This window comes from Melospiza georgiana, chromosome Z (assembly GCF_028018845.1).
Source record: "Melospiza georgiana isolate bMelGeo1 chromosome Z, bMelGeo1.pri, whole genome shotgun sequence".
Classification (NCBI taxonomy): domain Eukaryota; kingdom Metazoa; phylum Chordata; class Aves; order Passeriformes; family Passerellidae; genus Melospiza; species Melospiza georgiana.
Window position 1 is genome coordinate 81,585,566 of NC_080465.1, and position 17,219 is coordinate 81,602,784.

At 44.1% G+C, this 17,219-nt stretch overlaps 1 protein-coding gene across 3 annotated transcripts in view; it reads right to left on the reverse strand.

Moving 5' to 3' along the window:
* Positions 1-439: 439 nt before the first annotated feature.
* Positions 440-17,219, reverse strand: part of DYM (dymeclin) — a 209,406-nt gene continuing 192,626 nt past the window's right edge. For all 3 annotated transcript variants that reach the window (XM_058044202.1, XM_058044201.1, XM_058044204.1), the window contains one exon: positions 440-2,928. In XM_058044202.1, coding sequence (XP_057900185.1) covers positions 2,779-2,928 — 150 coding nt within the window. In that variant the 3' untranslated portion in view covers positions 440-2,778. The remainder of the gene's footprint in view (positions 2,929-17,219) is intronic.

Below are 17,219 nucleotides of genomic sequence, written 5' to 3' on the forward strand. Positions count from 1 at the left end.
GCATGTACTGGAAGGCCACAGTTAGGGCACCCCAAATTTGAGTGTGGTCAGAAGAAGCTCTTGGTCCAACACCCACCCTACACCCCAAAACCAGAGACACCATCAGCTGAAATGGACAGAAAAGGGAATGTGAGGGTGCAGAACACATCAGGTCTGGTCTTGTGTGGACAACCCAACCCTGTCCCCTCTCTGCTTCCCCCCATGACTGTGCATTCCCAGTGCCCTTCCAGGCCATGGCTGCTGTGACCATTAAAGCTGAGCTGGCAAGAGGTGACATTCCATGTGACACTGCAGCATGACATGTTCCTTCCTCTACATTATACAACAAATAAATTTACACTCTTCTTAATTGCACATCATGGAGGACATTATAATACCTTGATCAGGTTGGGCCTGATGATCACGTCAAGACCCGTGACATAAAACACACCACCCTGTATTGACTGTTTCATCTTTCTTTATTTTTGTAATTACGCATAATAAATCTTCCACACAAAGTAATGAAAAGGATCCCTAAGGTGAAGGAAAAACAGAGTATTTGTGACCATACCAGACTGCAGATGTCAGGACACTGCCAGGCCCACATCACACTCCAGCTCTTGGGAGAGCCAATGGGACCAGCATGATTTTCTGCCCAAATCTTGGTCTGGCTCTGCTGTTTTGGCTTTAGGTGATAACTCCAGCTGTTCCAAACCAGCTGGGACCCAGGAGCAGGGTATTTCATGACACACACGAGGAAATGACGCCATCAGAACAAACCCTCTGAACCTCAGTGTCACCACGACGGGAGGACAGCGAGAGAGAATTTTCCGTGCGACGCCGATGATGGTTCAGCAGCTGCTGGACCTTTTCTATCAGACTGCTGCTTTATCTGCTCCTCTCTTGCAAAAAGCCCTTTCACAGAGAAATCAGGTTTTCTGCAGTCTGACACCTGGCTGAGCAGCGTCTGCCCTGGCAGGGCCTCTCTGGTGCTGCTCAGCCCGGAGTGTTTAAAACAGATGAACATCGAGCCAGCCCAGCAGCTTTAGAACCCACGGTTTAAAAGTGCATCTTCAGACTGACCTTTCCAAATCTGGGCAGCCCTGTTGACTCACAAACACTCTTAGTCTTTTAATAAAGACAAAATTACAAATCACTACAGTAACCAAGAATAGTTATCCCCTTTTGACGTTTGCTCAAAGACCAAAACAAAACAGAATAAATCCAAAATACAGATCAACTTATGTGCAGCTCAGTCATGGTTCATTAATTTCTCCTATTTGCCTAAGAAAACACTGCATCTCCAGTCTTACCATTGTCTCTTCTCAAAAGCTTCTGCCATTTCAAAGCCCTAAATGCTCGTGGGCTCTATATATCCCTTTGCAGCTATATTTAAATAAATTTGGAAAGCGTTTTTTTCTTTTTTTTTTTTTTTTTTTTATAAGCCAGCATTTCCATTTGTGTAGGACTCAAATGGACTTCTGTCTCTAAATAAGCAGATAAAAGGAAAGTACAATCTTAGCACATCCTTCAGAGGGATGAAACGGTGCAAGAAATTATATTTAAAGCCATTCAAAGGACTTTCTGAAAGCAAACGCACCTGATTCCTCAGGTCAACAAACAGAACATGCTGGAGCAGGCAGTGAATACAGAGGGTTGCCACGCATCTTCAAGAACTAATTCCTTGAAATTGAAGTTTTGGCATGCAATGCACTGCTGACAGTTCCCCACACAGCAGCACGTGGGACGAGGAGAGTGGGTGCACGTGTGTGCAACAGGCATCCCCAAAATACGATCCCCACTTTGAAAAATGAGACTTCTTTCAAAATCACACCACTTCTTTTGCTTTTCCCACTGCTGGAACAGGTATATCAGGAAAGGGCACTTGAAAACAACCAAAAAAGAGAGTAGTATTCTACATTCAGATAAATTTATACTTCTGCCATAAAACTTTAAAAGCCAAGAGGAGGTTTTCAACACAGAGCTTCGTCAAGGATCCCCAAAACACACTGTCACCATTAAGCACAGATTTACAGGACACTGGTCTATTTTACAATCTTGTAATTATTTTCTTTGGACTTTTTTTCCCCTCTTCCCTTACACGCTCAATTTCCAGGAACAATTTTGCACAGGAGCACAGAAAAACAAGTCTGTAAGGGACTTGACTCCAAAAGCAGGTGTTTCTTGCCCTCTGGAGAGTATTTGTCAGTCAAACAACAACAACAACAGAAGACTTGCTATTGAAAATCCTCCCACAAACATCTAAATCAAGTGTTTTGAATCTGCCTGGGAGCTAACCTGATTAAGATGCTGCTTGCTTAGTTCCCTCTGATGACAGTGTAGACAGCAATTTAAGGGCTGCAGCCTTGACAGTGCCACAGAAACGAAGGGCTGTGAGTGGAAACAAGGATTAGGTAACGAGCACCCCACGGCAGCATCCAAGAGACCATAAAAAGCTTGACCCAAGGAAGCTGCCCGCTCCAAAGAGCCAAAAATACAAATACTGCTTCCAAATCAAAGCCTGCAATCTCATTTAGCCTGTTAAGTTAGAAGGACGATCAGGTTTGTGGTTGGTAGTAACATCATACCCCATGTGTAAGGCCTCATTTTCATCAAACAAGCTCTGGGTTACGGACTATAAACACAAGGTTGCCTACAAGCCATCAGTGCCCCACAGCAGTCTGTCCCAGCTGGACACTGGCTCTGGGGTCACGGGGGCAGCTGGAGGGGTCAGGTTGGAAGGGGTGCAGGGGTTCAATTCCCGTAGGATGGAGCGGGGCTGGCCTGGCCGCGGGTCCCTCAGCCCGAGTCCATGGTGAAGAGCTGGATGTCACGGGGGTTCCAGTACAGGGCCACGGCAGAGTTGTACACCAGGGACCACACGTAGGGGATGAAGAACTCCTCAGGCTGCTCCTCCTCCACGTACTTAAACTTCAGCTCGGGGAACTTCTGCAACAAGAAGCCAGAGTCCAGTGAGGGAAGGTTTGCATGTCTGCTTACAAACACACAGCCCACATAAACACTGAAGAAAGAGGTTTGGTGAAAAAAATAATGGAAGTAACTAAACCATTAGAACCCAAGGAAAATATTTATAGGATAAAAAGAACATTTATAATTTCTTCTTTGAATTAAATGCTACATTAGCATATTGTATTCAAGCCTTTTACCATTGGTCACAATCCATTTGCCTGTTAACAGACTAAACACGTGAATCCTCTACAAAACACAAAGGTCTCAAGGAAAACTCATTTTTAGCAGCCCCTCAAAAGCCTTCTTGCTTGTGCAAGTACAAATATATTTATTGCATTTTACCTTAAAAAAAATTTTGCCATTAATTGTACTTGGCTCCTTAGCAGGAAAATCCTCTGAAAAGGCTGAAAGCATAAATGCAGTTTATGGTATCATAGGATCACAGAATATCCCAAGCTGGAAGGGACCCCCAAGGATCACCTTGGAAGGGACCCCAAGGATCACCCAGCCCAGCCCCTGCCCTGCACAGACCCCCAGCAATCCCACCCTGGGCATCCCTGGCAGCGCTGTCCAAAGGCTCCTGGAGCTCTGGCAGCCTCGGGGCTGTGCCCATCCCTGGGGAGCCTGGGCAGGGCCAGCACCCTCTGGGGAAGAGCCTTTCCCAGATATCCCACCCAAACCTCCCTGGCACAGCTCCAGCCATTCTCTCTCGGTCCTGTACCAGTCACCAGAGAGAAGAGACAGACACTGCAACCTCAAGTTCCCATTTTTCTCATTTTTTTCCCTCCCAAAGCAGTGCACACTGCAAACCCACCAGGTTCAGTCTTGGTAAGTGTGTATTTTGGAAAGAGCTGAGTCTACTTTTGCATTGTGCTCTTCACTTTATCCACTTCTAAATGTTGCCTGTGTCTGAGCTTGGCAGAGTCTCAGGCAAAAGCCGCATTGCAATGATCACTGGGGTAAGATAAAACATGACCCATTTTATTATTTATAAGGCTGTGGCTAAGACTAAGAATAAACTCCTCCGTGTGACACGATCAGAACAAGCACAGCAATGGCTAAGGAGCCTCTTTGCCCATTAATAATGAAGGGATTCCCTACCCTATTTCTTGAGCTCAGTGTCCTGTTTCCTTGCCTTAAGGGTACAAGAATTCTGGCTGGATCAGTCTCCTTTGAGGGGGCATTTCTTGGACACTTAGTTTTCAAGGTTAGGTATTTAACTTCAATGCTCCCATGTTATTTGTACTCTTGGACTCAGAAAACATGTACAACTTGTAGAAAAGTTGTAGAAATATGTGGATGTGGCACCTGGGACATGGGTTGGTGGTGGCCTTGGCACTGCTGGGAGAGCAGCTGAACTCCAAGATCTTGGAAGCTTTTCCAACCTAAAGGATTCTGCATTATCTCTGTTCAAGGAAGTGAGGCAGCTAAAGGTAGGGCTGTTAAAGGCTCCTCTGCATCTAACCTCTGTAGAGTTCAAAGCCCAGAATCTCAAAGGTACATCAGCAAGTTTAATTTCCTGTGCCAGACATGCAGTTTGTGGTAGAGAACTCTCCCACAGCCGTTCTGTGCGTCTAAACCACTTTCCACCATCTCTCTACAACCTCTCTTCTCCAAGTCTGTTTTGACCAGCCTGTTCAATCTTCAGCATCACTTTGGTTTTTTCACTCTTAGGTACCTTAGACCCCTACTCACCCCCCACCTCTCACTTCCAATCTCCCAGCCTACTGACACGCCAACTCCTTTCCACTGCATCCTCATCTTCTCTCTTTAGCATACTTTTCTCTTTTGTACTCACCTAACCTTTCTTTCCTCACCAGCCTTGCGAGATCCTCCTTTTCATTGACATTCCTATCCCTTCCCAACTCAGCTCCCAGTTCTGAAGTTGTCCCTGTCTTCCCCCTCTATCACCCCCCCAACCAAGCCCTCATGTATATTTTCATTAGTATTTATTTTGTTTAAAAAAGCCCTGACATTCTACTCTGCTTATCCTCAGTGTAATCTTCCCCACTTCCTTCCAAAACTTCCTGGCTTGTGGTCAGGGCAGACAGGAGCACGTTCTGTTCAGCTCTGCATCAGCAGAATGAATGGCTCAACCTCACGATCACACCACGGCAGCACTTGCAGCCAGAGAAAAGTCTCACACAGTTGCCACTCTTCACCCCAGGGGTGGCACGCTTCTCACCAGGGATGCAGCCCATGGTAGCCCTTCTGGGAGGGAAGGAGGGGAAAGTCATTCAAGATTCTAATTTTAATTGAATTAAACACAACCTTCTTTTTCGCCTTCAGGTCACAGATGTAGCTACTGGCTCTGCAAACATGCATGGCAGTAGCCTGGGACCATTCTTGGGCTCTTGTGCAGCTTAAAAAACATCTTCAGCCTCAAAACACTAGGCAAAATCACATCAGAAATTCCAACAGCTGCATCTGAGATGCTCAGGTCTTACTATCCCATTATCTCTTGGCTGCAAGGGCAGCCTAAAATGGCTCAGGTGCATTCATATTTTCAGGCAATAAGCCATGCATTGATTTTATTATTCAGCCTCTCTTCAGGCTGATCGATGTTGCCATTTATTGCAATCGCACCACAGCAATTTAATAATCAATTTCAGATTGAAGGCTGAGTGTAACTCAGTGCAGTCAGCCTGCACTCTCTGACACTCAACATGTGCTTTGAACTGCCTGCGGGGTTGTCTTGGAAATGCAGACAAGGAGAATGAGATTTTTAAGCAGAGCAGTAATACACACTGCCACTACTTATACACAGTTTTGATTGAGGCTATATAAAAAGAATGTAGATAACATTAGGAGTGATGGATTTTTGAGGGTCCACCTGAACAGCAGGCTCAGGACAGCTCAATGCATTGCTGATGAGACATGAAAAATTAGAATTCCAGGCCAGCAATTCAAACCCACATTCTTTAGATGACTGCAATGACCCACAGCTGTGTGCTGGCCATGTTTTCTAATTCATTTAAAATGAGAAATCCTAGAGGTCCAGCACAGAGAGAACTGCACCAGCATCTTTGGGGTGTGGATGCAGCACTTGGGAATATGGTTTAGTAGTGAGCACAGTCCTGCTGAGTTAATGTTTGAACTCAATGATCTTAGAGGGCTTTTCCAACCTCAATGATTCTATGACGTAACTTGCAAGATTAACCATGGCAGCCATCCACTGTTGAGATAAAAAAACTACCCACACTGTTTCACTAACAGAGTGTTCACTGAAAACAGAATTTGTTAACAAATTCATTTGTTAACAAAATTTGTTAAACAAATTTGTTAACAAAATCATCAAAAGTTCCTTCTTTAAGAGAACGACTTTATAACAATTTGTAACAGCAGGATTTAAAGACAATGTAGAAAGCCTGATTGATGCCAAAAAGCTTTAAGATTTTCAAAAAACTTTTCAAGATTTTCAGGTGACAGTCCAAGGAATGTTTAAACTCTGATTGGTGCCATTTGTCTCCTGTATGTCCTGCTTCAAAGGAGTGATCAGGAGCCTTGGGCCCTGGCTGTGTGCTGCAGACACACAGCAGGTGACACTGTAAAGCAACCAGGGCACACGGGTCTCAGGGCATGCCCAGAAATAACCCAGCCAGCAGTGGTGAGCACTTTATCACAGTTAACAAAATTGCCAAAGTGGCACATCAAACCTGCAGTGCACAAATCTATTTTCTTCTGCCTTGCTGCTGTTGTATTCAACTTCTGGAAAGACAGTGGCACCCTAGCTGGTGACACTCCAATGAACCAGATTTTCAGCACCACTTACAAAGAGAGACCACGCTAAGACATCTTAAATGGCAATCTTAATGACAGAGGAAAAGCCTTGGCATGGGATGAATCATCCCTTTTTTTCCTTCACTGCCCTGTTTGTTTGGATGGATGGTGTGGAAAGATGGAGCCCCTCTGCTCTGGAGCCAGCCTGGCACAGCTGGGGCTGCTCAGCTGCACCAGAGAAGCTCCAGGGACACCTCAGAGCCCCTGCCAGGGCCTCCAGGGGCTCCAGGAGAGCTGCACAGCCCCTGGGGACAAGGCAGGCAGGGACAGCACCCAGGCAATGGCTCCCACTGCCAGAGGGCAGGCACAGATTCTGGCACATTGGGAATTAGGAATTGCTGGCTGGGAGGGTGGGCAGGCCCTGGCCCAGGGTGCCCAGAGCAGCTGTGGCTGCCCCTGGATCCCTGGCAGTGCCCCAGGCCAGGCTGGATGGGGCTTGGAGCAATCTGGGATGACAGAAGGTGTCCCTGCTCATGGCAGGGGGTGGAATGAGATGAGCTTTAAAGTCTCTCCCAACCCAAACCCTCTTTTGATCCAATATACAACAATGTTCACTATCTAAATTACTGAACTCCTTGCCTTGACATAAACAGGTCCATTGGAGCCATTATTTGCATTTCTTGCCATCCCATAGAGTGACAGACAACCCCAGATAGTTTAAAATAAATCAGCCTGAGAAAGTCCTTGAAAACGTGAGAGACAGAGGTAACATTACGGTTTGAACGGCACAGTTTAAATACAGACACCACTTATCAGCTCCAGTGAATCACCCCACCACATCACCCTATCTTGTTTTCTTCTGCCAGACAAAGCAGAAGTCAGATTTCGTGGTTGGGATGAGGGTACAAATGAGACAGACCGAGAACTTTGCAGACTGTCTGCATTGTCAATCACATGATTAGATGAAAAACCACGGGAAGTCCTATGAACAGACACAGAACTGCAGTGCAGTAACTCCTCCACCACAGAAGTTCAACAACACTGGGGAGTTTTTGTTTTGTTGTTTTTTTTTTTTTTCTGGTTTGGGTTTTTTTCAGTTAACGTTGAGGAAGGGAACATCACGGCCAGTGCACCTGGCTCTGCTCCAGGCAGCTCAGCGGCATCTGAGCTATAAGGCTTGAGCCATACATTAAATAAAACATCCCCTTCCCTCCAAATGAACCCTCAGAGCTGCTCTAAGGATACAGTGTTAGGTCAGTGGATGATCTCCGCTCAGATAACACAGGCAAGGGCAGATGGAGCTGCTTTAAGAGCAATGTCTTTGCTTCTTCCCTGATCTAGATGTTCTGCTGGATGAAAAGCAGCATTCATCAAAGATATGGGGCAGTCACTGTGGAAACTAAAGAAATTAAAGAGCTGGATTAATAAAAACCTGGAGAACACTCTTTTCCTCAAGTTCTGGTTGGAAACTCTGGTTTCTGAAACAGCAATCAAGCACGAGTCAGTATTTTCAAAAGCAGGTGACTCTTTGAGCAGAGAAGTGCTGTTTTCAAAGGAGTCTGAACACATTTGAGAGTCAAATTCATGTGAACTTTACATCAATTCAAAGCTTCAAAGTCTTTCTGAAAATGGGATTTTTCTGTGTTTGAAAAGCTTACCATGAATCCTGTTTGGTAACCTAATGACTTGATGGCAAATTATGTGTTTCATATTGTTTCTGCTAAATATAGCAGTATTGCCTGCAGAGCATCTGTAGGATTGGACCTCATTAGCAAAATACATCAAATGGCAGAGGAAAAAAAGAGGGCTCAGGTTCAGCACTGTACCAAGCCTCTGTTATAGGGTCCATAATGAATATTTACCCCAGCAAGAATTGCCCCTAAAACCTGCCTTGCACCAAACATAGCAATCTGTGAGGATTTTGGGCAGAGGAATGACACCTGTATTTGACTGCCAAGTCCTCAATGCCACTTGGAAATCTGGTCCCCAAAATACCAATCTAGTCAAATTAATGGCCAAGTATCTTGACAACAACTCAACAGCAATCATGCCTGGCACACTGTTCATGGTATGGATATACAGGTACATATGGAAACATTGATATATTTGGGTTTTATATAAATACAAGGACTTGAGCTCTTTAACAGACCATAATTCGTGGAAGAAAATGTCTCAGTGCTCGCTCCAAGATACTGACAGATTGAATTTTTGCAATGGCTTAGTTCTCGTGGGGTGTCAAGGCTGTTTCATCCTTCTCAGGTTCTGTTCGTGTCTGTAGTGCTTCTCTTTGACTGCAGACAGAAAGTGTGTGGCTCTGGTGAAGTATCTGTATGGGCTACACCACACCTGCCTGATACCATCTTTTTCTCCTCCTCGGGCTCACAGCACAGAGGATGATGGTGGGGAGATGAAGGAAGCAAACAGGAAATGTGCTAGACTAAGTGTGAGCCACACATCTTGTTCAGAGATCTGCCTAAGGAATAGGTGCAAACAGAAAGACAGTGAAGAAAATGGGGGCTCAGAGCATGGCAGGGAGGTGGAAAAAAATATAAAACTTATACCATAAGAGGTTCAAAGCCATCTGTGCACAAGCTAAATATAATAAGTATATTACATATTATTTAATAAATATATATTAAATACAGTATTATTTAAAATAATAGAATGATTAAAGTTTAAGCCACTACACAAGCTGTAGTAGACAACAACATTGTTCCCAGGGAGCAAAATTCAGTAAGACCCACATTCTACTGGGTCACCATCTTCCAGGTCCAGGGAGGGTAGGGGAGTTAATCTACAGAGAGAGAACTGTTTCAGAAAGTTTCATTGATATGTGATTTCTGTTTTCAGATCACTTTGAGTAAAGGTTTGTACAACCACAGCTCCAGGAAAACAAATGCTCAGAGGTGAATTTTCAGGGTCGGATGTGAACTACTGCCAGAGAAGCAGACGTGCCTCTGGTCAGAGTTCAGCAATTACCAATTTTTTTATAGAGTACTGAGAAGCCAGGTCATTTTGGGAAAAATCAATCAAACAGTTCTGCCTAGATAATTATTGGTAAAAACACAAGTAGTTAAATGAGTTAAATATTTGTGGCAAACCTGCCAGGGCACAAAGCTTTGCAGGGTACCATAAGAAGACTGCTTTTCTGTCTGGAATAGAACGGCAAATAATGAGAACTTTAAAGTCCTAGAAATTCAGAGACACAGACACATATACACGTCTCTTTACCTTCCAGGAAAGGAAACTTGCTGATAAATGTCAATAGTCCCAAGCTGTGCCATTTTTGCAGCACCAAAAACAAACACGACCACTGGTCAGCAGCTATAAAGACAGGCTGGGGCTGCTCAGCTGCATCAGAGAAGCTCCAGGGACACCTCAGAGCCCCTGCCAGGGCCTCCAGGGGCTCCAGGAGAGCTGCACAGCCCCTGGGGACAAGGCAGGCAGGGACAGCACCCAGGCAATGGCTCCCACTGCCAGAGGGCAGGCACAGATTCTGGCACATTGGGAATTAGGAATTGCTGGCTGGGAGGGTGGGCAGGCCCTGGCCCAGGGTGCCCAGAGCAGCTGTGGCTGCCCCTGGATCCCTGGCAGTGTCCCAGGCCAGGCTGGATGGGGCTGGGAGCAGCCTGGGACAGTGGGAGCTGTCCCTGACCATGGCAGGGGGTGGGATGCAATGAGCTTTAAACTTCCTTTCAACCTAAACTATTGTAGGATTCTATGAAAATCCCTCAATCCCTTAGTTTGAAGGATTTGAGTTTCTGTTCAGCTTCAGAGATCCTGTGTCCACCTGAAGAAATTTTGGAATGGGAGGAAAGACTGAAAGACTGAACCAAACCTACGTGTCTTACTACTTAACCTACCATGGTTAAGTATCATTAATCTCTACGTACATTTTATGCATCCTGACATTTATAGTCACAGTTCAAGGATTTATAGCCCTAACTATAATTTGCTTTCCCTGCCAGGATTGTTCTCTATGCCATGTTGTCTAGATGGACACAGATCTTTCCAGAACATTTCCAACAGCCAGGAGGCAGACTTGTCAGACCGTGGAGACAGAAAACAACAGAAACACTACGAGGACATTTCCAACACTGCAGAAAATACAATACATGTTTGCTTTACCAAATAAAAATAAAAGAAAGAGAATGATGTATGTAATACACTTGAAGCATGAGGATGAAGGCAGGACGTGTAAATGAGGTACCATCAACAAAAACCAGAACTTTCATTCACTTCAGGGCTTAACCTGAAAGAACGGTAATTCTCAGAAAATACAGTGGCCTTTTAAAAGAAAGAACACAGGTCTGAGCAAAAATTGAACAACTCAAAATGACAACAATTCAAACAAAGGATGTTTTTAACATGGAAAAAAAAAAACCAACCAAGAAGAGAGTTAAACACATGGAAGAAACAAAGCTACTGACCCAACTGACAGAAACAGTTCTGGTCCTGACCTCGCTCTAGCACTTGTTATGTACATACACCAACCACTCAGACAAATAAGTAAAATCCTTTGTGTGTTTTTGAATTTAGGGAATTAACATCTGAAAAACTGAATAATCCCTGAATCCATTTCTCAGTGGCATTAAAGGGCACCAAAGCACAAATGGGGATGAGTCTATCAACTCACAAAACTTTTATGGATATGAAGCAGACATATAAGCCTTTCCTACCATGGGATTTGCAGAAAATGCACATTTCATAACAATAGTCCCTATTTTTAACACTGGTAAGGAAGATGCAAATAAGTTTAAGCCCCGGCTTCCTGTGCTTCAGCCTGCAAGCCATTCTTCTCTAGATTAATGTGCAAGGCTTTACACAACCATGAAAAACAGTAGGCTTTCAGCAAACATTTTTGTTAAAACTGAAGTGAGTTTAGAAATCACTCATCATTGACACCTTTATATAGAAGACTTATAAACCCGCTATCAAAAAGTTACAAGATTAGAACTAGATTTTAGATGCCTCAACTCACAGTTAAGACCATAATGCCTTAGCAGTACCCTCAAAGAAGGGCTTAGAAATACATTAATTTCCAAATTCTCAGAACTAAACCCTGCACCTTATGAGACTTTCCAAACTTCAAAATATCACTCACTTGCCAAACAAAGCTGATTCAAGGCTGTATTTTTTTCTTTCCAGAATTTTATGAGTGAGATTTGAGCAACCTGGAAGGTGTCCCTGCGCATGGCAGGGGGTTTGAACAAATTGAGCTTTAAGGCTCCTTCCAGTTGAAAACATTCAGTGATTCTATGATTCTATGAATTCTGCCACTTTTCAAGTGCACAGAAGGTAAAGTTTAAGAAATTGGCAGCAATAAATCAGCTGGGAACATCTCATGAGGAAGAACTCTTTGAAGATCTCAAATTGGGCAAAAGCTCAAGTTGTCCTGAGTTCATACATGCACACGTACTGTTTGGATCACTCTGCAGAAGACAGAAAATGTATTTATAAAGTCAAGGAAGCAAGAGAAGGCAGGGGAAGATCAGTTCTGCAGTCAACCAGACCTGGAGCAGATAACCATCCCTGGAGGGATCTAAAAGCTGTGTGGATGTGCTCTTGGGGATGTGGATCAATGGTAGTTTTGGCAGTACTGGGGGGATAGTTGGACTTGATGGTCTTAGAGAACTTTTCCAACACAAATGATTTTGTGATTCTGTGATCTGTGAGATCCTAAGATGCCTGTGCCCTCCAGAAAAAGCTCATGGCGCTCTCAGAACCCCAGTATCGCCTGGTCAGTGGGAAACCCTTATATGAAACAAGAAAAGGCTTTTTATGGTTCAGGACTTGCCAAAGACCAAAATAATTCTTCCGAGGCAATTTGTTTATTTTATTTTATTATTCTTCTACAATGTGGAAGAACGCAAAGGAGGGTGAGGTAGGGTTGGGAAAGGCAAAGTCTCCTCTTGGAGATACTGTAAGTGAAGGCAGTAGAGAAGAATTAAGTTGTGTATCTGGACAAAGTCTGCTTCAACTTTGGGATAAAAATGACAGACCTTATTCCCTTCATCAGCCTTTTTTAAACACAAAGCCAATACTATAAATGCCCAACAATATTCCACTTCTCATGTCAGAGACAACCATCTGCTAATTATTTTCTGAAAAGTGAGTAACACACTTTTAGTCTGATCGATATAATTTATTAAACTTTTTTTAACAATAACAACTTTTTTTAACATTAAATGGAAAGGATTTAAAATGGCCTATGAAGTGCACAAATGACAGAAGCTTCACAGAAAATAATCCTGCTGAATAATGAATGTACACTAATATGTGTAGCTATATATTAAAAGACACAGAGAATCTGCTCTAGACAAATCTTACAGCCAATTATGTATTTTACATTTCAAGCAGCGAGAGCTACTGTTTAAGCCAGAGCAGTTGTTTTGACTTCGATAGCAGACTAGTCTAAAATACAAGGAATGTTGTTTATCATGGAAATGCTTTGTGCTCCAGATAACATCACGGATGGCTGCCCCACCTAGGCTACGGCACCATCCCACCGTCCTGAAACAAACCCCAGATAAACCTCTCCCTGCTGCCCGGCTCCTACTCCCACCAAAGATCCGACTGCTGTGCAAATAAAACCCTCACCATGGTGTGTGCCATGCAATCAGCAGCACAAAACGAGCAGAAGCTGCTGGATATGCATGTGACAGTGAAGGAAACTACTGGACTTTAAGAACATGACCCACTCTTTCATGTTTTGGTAGGGTACAGAAGCCTTGATCACTCTGGCCTTGATGCCAGAGGGATGCACCTCGGGAACCCTGTATGGACAATGTACATATCCTGACCCAGTAATACTACCCTTTTCTCCCTTTTTATATTTTTTTTTAGCTTTTTTCCCCCTTTCTGCTTTTTTCATAGGATTGTCATGACTAGGGTTAGGTTTTTCTTCCTCCACCCTGGAGAAGGAGCTGAAGATTTTGTCATCTGACTTGGTCCCACACTGCTCTTGCTGATGGAGACTGTGACCCATCTACGGAGTTTCCAGCACTCCTCTCTCTGCTCTTCAGCATCTGAGCTGGGAAGAGACTGGAGCACATTAACAGTATAAACCCCACTAATTTCACAGTTATAAGATTTTTCCTTTTGCAAACTACTATATGACCTTTCTCTGCTCTAATACAGTCTTGGGATAATCCAGCAGAACCAAAAGGATTGAGAGGTCAAAATGCTGTTTTCATCTGCCTGTTTCTTTCACCCCAAATCTAGAGTTACTACCACGTCACAGTTGTTTTGTTTTCTCATTTATTTGTGTAGACCATATTCCCCCAACACAAAAGGTGGCAGGAGAAGAGCACAGTGATTCAGTTTGCATACTTTTCCAGTGATGAGGTCCCAGACATGCTTTCACTACACATCAGTTCAACACTGCCTCCAAAACATCCCGCCAAGCCAAAAAGAACATTCCTTTGGACAACTGGGACCCTGTTCCTCTCCGTTATCACTGTACAAGGGTTGATGCGCTGCCTAGGCCTTGGCTTCGTGCATCAACCAGGGAGACAAGGCCCACTCTCCCAGCTGAGGTTAACACCTTTGATTTGCATCCTGGGGGCTGACATCCGCAGCATGTTTCCTGGTGTGGAGGGCTCCTGAAGGTCACTAGACGAGGTTTGAGTTTTCCTCACAGCAGCCACAGAGCTGAGGCCCGCGCCGACATCCTGCTCCCGTCCCTCCCACCCAGCGCGGCGGTGGAGCCGCGTGCCAAGCCCAAACATCCTCCCCCACCCCCAGCGCCCACGGAGGAAGACCTCCTTTTGATTTTGTACTTTTTAATCTGAGAGAGCCAGGCCTGTAAATATTACAAAAAATTATAACAATGACTAAAGAACAGAGACAGACTCGCTGTCACCAACTGTTAACTCTTAGATCAGGGCAGCCTAGGAAGTGGACCCTTATCTGCCTGAAGCTCAGGACGTGCTGACTAACACCCTATTGAGCCGGCAGACCTTTGGCTCCCTAATCTCCCCAAACTGGAAAATGTACACCCCAGTGGACATACTCCCTTCTTAAGAATTTCAAGCCTCTGCAAAAAGACAGACTGTGCTGGGAGATGAGCAGTGCTGCCCTGCTGCATGCAGGAAATCCCATTTATTTGTCTTGAGGAGTGAAATGTCAAGTGACAGTTAAACCTTTCCAGCCATAGCACACAGTGCCAGACTGCAGCCTTATCTCTGCCAGGACTGCCAGCCAAGTAGCTGGTGCCAAATGTGAACGTTTACACAGTAATTTTGTGAATGTGGACTTCACAGCTTTATAGAAAAAAATTGCCCTAATGCCAAAAGTCCTTGAAGACAAACCAAAATCAGGGGAGAGGGGTTGTGTTAAGTTGACCTCAACAAATAACAAGGACGCCTTTTCTGAAATGGATTTTTTAGGTTGCTCATTCTATGCTATATTTTATTCTATATTCCATTATAATAATGCAGGTTGCAATAGCAATTTCAAATTAGGTACTGAAGACATGCCTTTATAAATGATAGAGGCAAGCAGTGTGTAGAAAGGGGAAAGGCTAAGTATGAGCAGGACAAGGATTCCTTAAGGTGTTAAGACATCTTTGCAAATCTTGAACCTGGCCAACTGGCCAATCTCCTTGACTGTCTGAGTACAGGAGCTGACTGCAACCAAAAGGGATCTGTATGTTTGGTGTCATCCTGCAGCCACCAGTTTAAAAAAGTAGCACTCTCCTGTAGTGAAACTGCTTTTTTTTTTCCCCTAATGCAAACAATCACCTCAATCTGAAAAAGGGACCCAAGTGAGTCGCTGTTTCAATAATGAATTAAAATTATTTGTGTTTTCTTTTTCACTATGCTTTAGATGTAGCATTTCCATATTTTTTGCCTTCACTGACACTCTTCTTGTATTAAGACTTATTCTGGTAAAGACTGTCTTTAGGACATGAATCAAACATTTCTAGAGAACTCCCCACCTCAGGCTGGGGAATTCTTTCATAAATGCTACTATGTTCCTCTGTTATTGAACCTATCTGCCCCTTCCTCCCTGTGCATTCAAGCCAGGTTTGTTTACCCTGGTGACAACAATCAGGCCTTGCTGGCCTTAGCTCAGCAGCTTGGCAAGTCCTGGTGGGGCAGATAAGCACCAGGAATTCAAATAAAGTTTTGCTGCCTGACTCTGCTCGGAACTACAGGCACCACTTGGATCTTGTGGGTCTCACACCAAGGACAACGTGTAAGTTGAAGGCCTGTGCTCTCCTCCCACTCCACAAACACAAAATTTCCTTACATGTTTTGGAGCTGCCAGTCTCCCATAGACTCGAGGGACCTTCCCTCAGTGAACTACCCATCACTATCCAGCCTCTGGCTTCCCATCTATAGAAACTATCTTTGCTGTGGTTTTTGATAGCTCACATGCTGCAGTGAAGGAAGGGAAATCTCTCTCGTGCAGCTTTGGATGCTGCTGCTACAGCATCATCAAGATGGGAAATTCTCACCCCACTGCTACACTGTCTGCCCTCAAGCCCCAGGTCATAATCCACAGGTTGGTTGCTCTCCCCAGAGTTTAAACATCAGAGCAATGGCTTTAAACTGCCAGAGGACAGGGTTAGATGGGATATAAGGAAAAAATTTTCAGCTGTGAGGGTGGTGAGGCCCTGGCACAGGTTGTCCAGAGCAGCTGTGGCTGCCTCATCCCTGGAGGAGTTTAAAAGCCATGTGGATGTGGCATTTGTGGGGGACATGGGTGGCCTTGGCAGTGCTGGGGAATGGTTTGACTCGCTGGTCTAAGAGGGTTTTTCTAACTTAAAGGACAAGGAGAAAACCTGGGTAGAAGGAAGCATAGTAGGATTTGTAAGGCAAGAGAGTCAACATGAGGACACAGTCAAGAAAAATCAGCCTTTTTTTGTGAGCTCAACAGATTGTGGGTTTAGAATTAAAATCTTATCATAAACCCAGCCTAAATCCATGTGGATTTAAGATTCAATACCATCATCTGATACCCCAGAACATCTACAGTGACAAAAAAGGCAGGGTGGTCTAAACCAGCTGCCCTCCAAATCCTAACACCAGAGCCCTCAGCAATGGTGAACCCCTGCTTGGCTAGGAAAAAGCCATTTCCATCTCTAATCATCCTCAGCAGGAACAAACAGCCTGTAAATCAACTGGAGAGAAGCTTTGCAACTTGTACCAAAGGTTGTGACAAAATTAAACTCTGTATGGGAATGCAGGGGACGCAGCCATCAGCTGACAAAGTACATCTCTTCCTCATTCTCACTTCTTGGTGCAGTTGCTGTAAACATTCAAGACATTCCTCTGATTTATGCATTTAATTAGAAGATATCTGTAACATTCCTGCTGTTTACATTTAACCCAACACTGCAATGAAAGCTGTAATTTTGTCTGGGATTTATATTCTGTACTCAAACTTATTTTGATTCCTTGATTTAAACATACACACAGAAGTGAAAATGTGTCAAAATCATGAAAATGGAAGAGATTATACTCCATTATCTAGTTCATCTGTCATCCAGGGCAGAAATTTTCTGAGGACTGTTTTTCTCAATCTGCCACATATTATGGAAA